Source organism: Ciona intestinalis, chromosome 1 (assembly GCF_000224145.3).
Source record: "Ciona intestinalis chromosome 1, KH, whole genome shotgun sequence".
In the NCBI taxonomy this organism is placed as follows: domain Eukaryota; kingdom Metazoa; phylum Chordata; class Ascidiacea; order Phlebobranchia; family Cionidae; genus Ciona; species Ciona intestinalis.
The window spans coordinates 5435774-5443673 of NC_020166.2; the positions used below are offsets into that span (position 1 = coordinate 5435774).

Consider the following 7900-nt stretch of genomic DNA (forward strand, 5'->3'; position numbering starts at 1 on the left):
TTTTTATCTACCAAGTTTTCGGCAGAGTTTGGTCGGGTGAGGTTGGTCGACCACGGACGGAATCCAACAGCTGCAACTTCCGATGTTAACGAAGACTCCACGTTTTCTAGAAGCTCTTTCAGTGATATGTCACTCCATTCGTCCGCCGGGTTTGAAATGCTTAAAAGAAATATATTTACTTTACATCCTTGCTGCATTTAAAAACTTTCTTTGAAACGTAAACTAAAAAAGATTTGGTTACATTACCAATGAAAGAGTGATCTTAACCACTGAAGTTTCAGTATTCCATTTAACCAAATGAAATGGCAACCATTTTTGGATCGCAACCCAGAGGTTGAGAAGCTTTAAAAATACCAAGTAACAAAGGAATGCAGACGAACCAATCACCAAATAATAGCATACTATTCATATCTTATTACAAAAAAAAGAAGACTTCGCCTATAAATAAACCCAGTACTTACTTACAGAAGACTTCGCCTATAAATAAACCCAGCATTTACTTTCAACCAAACACAAGTCTTTTTGCTCACCGTTCCTCGCTTGGTTTCCATGACGACCACGCAACGCAATCATCGTTCATCATCATCACAAACGGCCACACGGTGTCACTAGCCTCATCTCCGATAGAAACATCATAGAAGTGAGTGAAGAGAGCTTGGGCAGCAAACTTCATTGCACCTTTAAAAAAACCAATAACATAAAAAGTTTATAATTTTGGAAGGTTTAAATAAATGGTTTATATCAAATGAAGTTCAGTCGGAAATGTTTACACAGTTCAGTTCAGAAGTTTTCAAAAATAAAAAACCCTACTTTTTACCCTACTTTTCACTTAAAATCGCTTAAAATGATTGTTGCATTTTAATATGTACAAAAACTACATAACAAAGTTAATGATTTTAAAGCGAGGCTTATACCTTTAAATATTAACTACAAAATAATAACCCAACATTACATTTTCCCCACCAAAAAACAAACACCTACCACACATTATTAAGCTTAAACAATTTACTTACCTCTGCCCAATACATCAAAGTCTTGAGGCAAGACGAGCAGTACATGGTTGGGCAGCAACTTTGTGTAGGAGAACTCGTCGCATTCCTTGACTACCACCATATGAAGGTGGTTGACATCGTCATTATTGGTGTCAAGGGTGCCACGTAAGTTATACAACCCCTCAGCTGCCCCATTATTGCCAAAACTTACAATGGGCGTCTTGAGTCCATCATATGACTGCAACAGACGGTTTTAGTTATAAAACATGTTGCTTAATACCTAAAGCTAAATTGATAGTAACTATACAGTGTAGAATTCATGTTAATGAATTTTGAGTTTGGAAATTTGTAACAGACGAAGACTGAAAAGCAATTTTTAACCACAATAGAGAAAAATAAAATACTTAAATAGTCTTGAAAACAAAACTGTGTTTCAGCAAAACATCAGGTCATACCCAATAAAAAAGTAACATAATTTACTGTTTACCTGTTCCCTCAGTCTGATAGATCTGAGTTTGTGTGATCCGTCTTCACATTTAATGAAGTTAAAAAGTGATCTGCTCTTCACAGGGATGATAAGACGAAGGTTTAATGATCCTTTGTAGCTCCAAGAAGCAGAGGGAGCAAGATTAACTTCATAAGTGGAAGAAGAAGAGTTCTGTATGAGAAATAATAATTGTAACTTCTAGGGTTGGAAACTTGGTGTTATTTCATGTAAATTGTTAATACAAATGTAGGATGATTTGTAACAACAGCAAATTCAGAATTCATTATAATATAAGTGATAGAGAGATCTTTACAGCGAAAGTATTCACACCATTAAATATTGTTTAATATGCGATAATGAGGGATATATCTCAAAAAAACAACTGTAAATCTGGACAATTTAAAACCAAAACTAATGGTGTGAGTAGGGGTTAGGTGTTATGGTTTGAGTTAGGAATTATTGGCTTTGAGAAATTTGCATTAAAGTTGTAAGGCTAAAAATTGCTGCTTTAAATGTTGGAACTTGTAGGCTACTAACCTCTGTGTCGTCCAATGTAACATTCTCCTTCCCTCGCCTTACATTGAACGCATGATTATTGTTGCTTGATATGGTCACCACCTTCCTATTATTACCAACAACAGAGGGCTCTGGAAACGTTGATGAGGTTACTTAATATTGAATTTTTAGGCGTTTTTTTCTTGACCAATATGAAAAAAAAACAATTTCAATATGACACATGGAGTTTTAGATTTTTTAAAAAATGATTCAGCATTGTCCATAGAGGATGGGTGTTCTGTTTCATACACCTCGTGTTGGCTTTTTTACCCTAAATGTAACTTTGTAGGTGATTTTTGGGGGGGATTTTTCAGTTTTTGGATAACCTATCAGTAACGACTGGGATTGAGCAATTGATTTTAGTGTCTTGTCCAATGACACATACACCCACAGTGGTAGCAGCTCGAGCCTTGAACCCATCACCTCTGGGTCAGAGGCATGCATGCTAACCAAATGTGACAGTATGTTATTAAAGTGGGATAAACAACAAACAAACGATTTAACATTGCAAGAATAAACATGTCTACACTCCATAAATGTATTAATAGCAGTTGTTTACCGTATAAACAGTTTTACACACTAAACAATCACTTACTTCTAACATGAAGTTGTTGTAAGTCATAACATGAGTTAGTGATTTGACTCCTTTCCGTACTCACAGGGTTGCCTAGCAACGTGTGAAATGTTGCTTCACGTGATATCTATTGGACATATGATTAGTTTAAACGTTGTATTGCATTTAACAAACTCATTTCCCACTTAAAGTGCAGTTTTACTGTTGAAATAATGCATGGTACTTGAATTATTGCATGTTAGACTTCAGGATCTGATATATAGATGGTGATTTATACATAACAAGAAAAACTTTAAAACCCAGTACTAAAAACCATGAAGCTTTATATTACATATAGTAGGTTGGGGAAAGCTGAGACAGTTTTCACCCTGTTTTATTTTCCCATTTGGTAGAAAACAAAGAACATTTATAGAGAATTATAAAACCGTATCCTTACGACCCCCATAAACCATGGTTAATTGTTTAAAACACGATCAGGATACTTGGACATTATGTGTTAAAGGTGTCCCGCCTTACTCCACAGTATTATATGAACTCACCATAGGTCTATCTTCAACATCATCGTATACTTCAATTTCAAGCATCTTCATAAGTGATCTGTAGAAAGTAATTTAATATTAACATTACTGTTGAATAGTATTACTATAAATTCAATTTGCAAACTGTAGAAATATAAAAACATTTGGGGTTGTATATTGACATGGTGGCTATACTTATTAACAAACATGGATTATATATTTGATTAATGTTTTATAAGAAATCTCTTTTTTGTTTGGTTAAACGGTTACTACAGATCATTCGGAATTCTGTGTTCTTTAATAATAGCACTCAAATAAAACAATAAAGTTTAAAAATTAAAAATATAAAATTCTTAAAGATGCAAAAAGATGGATCTTTTTTAGAAACCTGTGAAGTTGTTTGAGAAAGTTACAGCAGATGAAGACGGGATTTGAGTTTGGGGGAGTTGTGAGGAGGACACGATAAGGATCAATTTGACTGATCTGGTTCTCATTTTCATCGAGTGTGTCGCTTGAGTCGTTGTAGTCCGGATGACCTGGAAGAGGTTTCGTCCACTTTCTTAAAAGGAGAAATAATAGATTAATAGATTTTATTCTCAGACCATAATAAAAAGTGCTACTATTTTAAAAATAAGGGCATGTTTTTAAAACACTTGGGTTCCCTAATTAACAATAAACAATGGCTTTTAAAGGTTTTTTACTTTATATCTTTAAACACATGTTAATAAATGGGTTACATAAAAATAAGAAGCAATGGTTATAGGCTCAACATTTTTGAATAGCTAGGTACTAAACCAAACTGGCAGTGCTGTTTCAGTTGGTTCTAAAAAGGTTAAAATTCATTTAAAAACAGTATAGGCATATTTTTTATGAAAGACAGTGTTAAAACTCTTAAAAGCAAATACTTCAATTACAATAAAATTCAACTCATTGTTTGACTTTATAAAACAATTAACCCTTTTTGCCAAATATATTAATAACTTACCGATAATAAGCAGCAACCTGGTCAGGATTAGTTGTACGCGAGTCAAGTATCGGATGTAATGTTTCACTCCATGATGACAATTGGCACGGCAGTAAAGATGTCACGTCTGTTGTGCCCTGTATTGTTCAGCGTTTTATAAACAAACTATGGCCACTGGCCTGTTATATTTTTCTTTCCGGGGTTATGGCTCAAAACAAGCATGTTAGACTGCCAAGACCCACAAAGTGTAAACATGGTAATTTAACTGCGTACCTCATTATTGGACTTTAGTATATCATAAATTCGTTTTGGTAGAACCACTTTTGGTGCCACGGGATTGCATTTCGTTTCCTTTCCTAGAAAATAATGGAACAGTTAATATAGTTTATAAATATTCAAAATAACCAACATGAATGCACCGTAGTTTATTAATATACCGTGAAATTGATAATATGGTTAGAAGGGTACTATGTGTTAGAAATCTGAGACACTCTAAATATTAAAGTATAACATTTAAATGGCAGAATAAGACTAAATATTGTCCTAACATTAAAAACCAAGTATTATAGGGAGCGGACTAATTCAAACTTGGTTAATATCACTACTTTTGTATTGTGATACAGTTTTCCTTTTAAAAAAAGAAATTATCGGCTGTTTACCGTTGTCGGTTGTTTGAAGATTCGCATCACGCATTGCAGCACTGATGAAATCGGACTCCACACAATCCATGCGAGGTCGCTTCCGTTTCAACGGCTCCAACCTAAGAATTAAACCTCTTCATGTAAGTTGATATCAGGGAAGTAATGTCATTAATTCCACATAGGAGAACCAGAAGGGTGCAGGCATGGACCACGCTGCCATATGATCGCCTATAATCTATAATTTTCTCATAAATTTCTTACTTTACAACAACCAATCCCCAACACTACTGCATAGGGAGTAAGATACCTAAACCTATTTTTAAATAAAAAAGATGTGTAGCAAAAATTGGATTGAAATTGTAACAGTTTTAGATAATGGTAATTGACAAACTCTGGCCCACAAGATTTTGAGCCAAAGTCCCTTACCCAAACAAAGTAGAATAGTATTAGGTAAAAATCTTGTACCTTGAATCAAACTGTGTTTCTTCTTTTGACTCCCAGCCACTCGTTTTTCCTTCTCCATCCTTATCAGACTGAGCATCTACGAGGAACAAAGAGGTTTTTACAGAAGTAAAAACTAATTTACTTAAAATATGCAGGTTTTTGTATACACTATATAACAGTTCGACACCTGTTACCACTATCAACATTCTTATTTCGTCGCATCAGATCAGTATTTTTAATTTTAAACTGCGACATGGAATTTGTGGAAATGTGAGGAACAAACATCGGTGTATGTTACAAACTCACCATCAGATTCTATAACATGAAGGTTGTTACCATCATCGTCAGGATCAGATTTGAAGGTTTTTGTTTGCAGGTTAGGATGGCACACGCTGGCAGCGAGGGAGAGTTCCATTTCCAGCTTAGACCTCGTCAAGCGATTTCCGTCTTCAAAAGCCATACGAAGGTCTATGTGTCTCAAAGTTCTTTGAAAAGGTAGGAGTTATTTGAAATATAGGAAATATTGGAACAAGTATGCATAGCATTAAGCCTGAACAAAAAGGAGCAGGAATAAATGAAATTCCAGTGCTTTACTGACTACATGGCATATTTTTTGGAGCTTGGACAACTATACTAGGTAAATTATATCGTGGTTACTCAAACTTTAGCAGCCGTGATGATTCTCTGTAGCTTAAACGCAGGATAAGTGACAAATGACATTTCATATTATTTTTTTATATTATGATAAATATATATATACAAATTTAAAAAAAAACTAAGCCATGACCATTTTCTTTGGGTAAGAATTATCCAACTTTTCTTAGCATATTCTACTTGGCAGTAATGAACCCTTTTTAACAAGTTATGAAAATTCATTTAAACAGCATATTATATGTTTTTAAATGTTGGTCACAGAACTTTACTGAAAGAGCATATTCTATGCTTTAAGTAATGTGTAACTGGAAACCATATTTGCACAATATGGATTTTCCATGCAAAATTTTCAGATTGTCAAAATCTTCATGTGAGACATGAATAGACTTTTTAAAGAACTGTCATGATCTTACCGGGGCAAGTCTTGATGGGAAACCAACTCCCCCTCATATACAATCATGCATGGGATGTCCGTTAAGTCAGCCAGTGAGGTTGGAACCCATTCATCTGAACTTAAGTTTTGCGTCTAAACCAAACAATGAGTTTAAAGTTTGATCTTAAAAGCAGACAAAGCGTAAATAATGGACAGACAAGATAACTTTTTCCATCCACGTGAATTAACATAAAGGATTATTCAATGAAGAACAAAAGCAAGGATGCTTATACTCATATTACACTTGCATTTTATACAAGACAGACCAAAATTTTTCATTAAATTATTGATACAATTTGATAGTTTGCATCACAGTTGAGGTTGTTTCATGGCACACAGTCGGGGGATTTTTAATATTGCGAGAGAATTTTGAATAGTTTTAAGTGACAGTTTATACTAGCTTGTTGATATTTACTAACCCGCAAAACTTGTAGGAAATGTTCGGAGACTTCTATATTCTGGCACTGAGCATTATACAGAACAATCTAAAAATTAAAAACGTTTTATTAAATGTACTGTAGCCAACAATATAATGCTAATATGTTTCCACGTATTTTTGTTTTTACTTCAAACTCTACAGTAATTTACCTCAAACGCATTCTGTTGACCAAGTTTATCTCTGGTATGCTTTATCGTGTCAAAGAATCTTGCTGTAAGCACTGATGAGGGAATTCGAATTAAGACAGTCGCACCTGATTGGTTGCTTGGTTGACCAATCATATCCTAAAAGATAAGTTCTGTTTTACTGCTGTGGTTTTTTACCAAATTGTGTTGTCCCAATTTTCCATAGGGTGAAATTCAGATTAATGTTTGTAATAAATAAATACATAGGCCTTGGTATTGTTTTTATATAAAAAAGGGTATATCTTATACCTATATAGGACAGCGTTGGAGGGAACAGGAAGTCATTTTTAGTAAATATTTGTAAAAAGGTAATTTATCATAAATTGCTTCACATAAGTTTGTTAAGGGTAAAGAATACAAAAAAGTTTAAGAACCACTGTAAGTACAATAAACAGGAAACTTATAGAATTTTTTTTGTTTTCTAATAAAAAAAATATAAATTTAAAATATAAATACTCACTCACCTCAACAATGCGTTCGGTGAGCGCAGAATAAACTGAAGTAAGATCCATTCTCAGCTTCCTTCGCTCGCTTTCTTCCGAAAATGCGATGATAAGAGCAGTAATGTAATGTTGTATGATGAGCTCGCATGCCACGAGTGACGTATGCAAGGGATGATGGCTACAAAAGTGGTGGGGTCAGTTAATGGGTTTGTAATAATGAAAACAACTCTGTTTGCATCAGGTATTTAGGCTATTTGCTTTCGAAATTGGATTATTATTTAGATTAAACCTGGGACGTTGTGAAACTAGGTATTCTGATAGCTAAAAACAAAAAAATGCTCTTTTAAACTATGAATGAATGAATGTAACTTACTTTATCCTCGCATGGCCAGAAAACGACAGTCGTTATTACACGGGTGTTAATACACCTCGTGCCAGCTTACGAGTTACCATGTATGTTACTTTGTAGGTAATTATTTTTTTTGAGGATTTTTTTATTTTTTTTTATTGCATGGCTGATAATTTGGACAACCCATTAGTGACCACTGAGTTGGAGCAATGCCTTCAAGTG

The 7900-nt window shown here is 34.2% G+C and overlaps 1 protein-coding gene across 3 annotated transcripts in view; it reads right to left on the reverse strand.

Annotated features, from left to right (window-relative positions):
• The window catches only part of LOC100179892 (GREB1-like protein), a 21058-nt gene that overhangs the window by 5458 nt on the left and 7700 nt on the right, over positions 1-7900 (reverse strand). For all 3 annotated transcript variants that reach the window (XM_026833918.1, XM_018812955.2, XM_018812957.2), the window contains 17 exons: positions 7351-7507; positions 6851-6985; positions 6682-6747; positions 6243-6355; positions 5482-5660; positions 5197-5272; positions 4750-4850; positions 4364-4446; positions 4112-4227; positions 3515-3685; positions 3148-3205; positions 2630-2735; positions 2017-2126; positions 1480-1650; positions 1014-1230; positions 531-678; positions 12-159 (listed from right to left, as the gene is read on the reverse strand). In XM_026833918.1, coding sequence (XP_026689719.1) covers positions 12-159; positions 531-678; positions 1014-1230; positions 1480-1650; positions 2017-2126; positions 2630-2735; positions 3148-3205; positions 3515-3685; positions 4112-4227; positions 4364-4446; positions 4750-4850; positions 5197-5272; positions 5482-5660; positions 6243-6355; positions 6682-6747; positions 6851-6985; positions 7351-7507 — 2155 coding nt within the window. The remainder of the gene's footprint in view (positions 1-11; positions 160-530; positions 679-1013; positions 1231-1479; positions 1651-2016; positions 2127-2629; positions 2736-3147; positions 3206-3514; positions 3686-4111; positions 4228-4363; positions 4447-4749; positions 4851-5196; positions 5273-5481; positions 5661-6242; positions 6356-6681; positions 6748-6850; positions 6986-7350; positions 7508-7900) is intronic.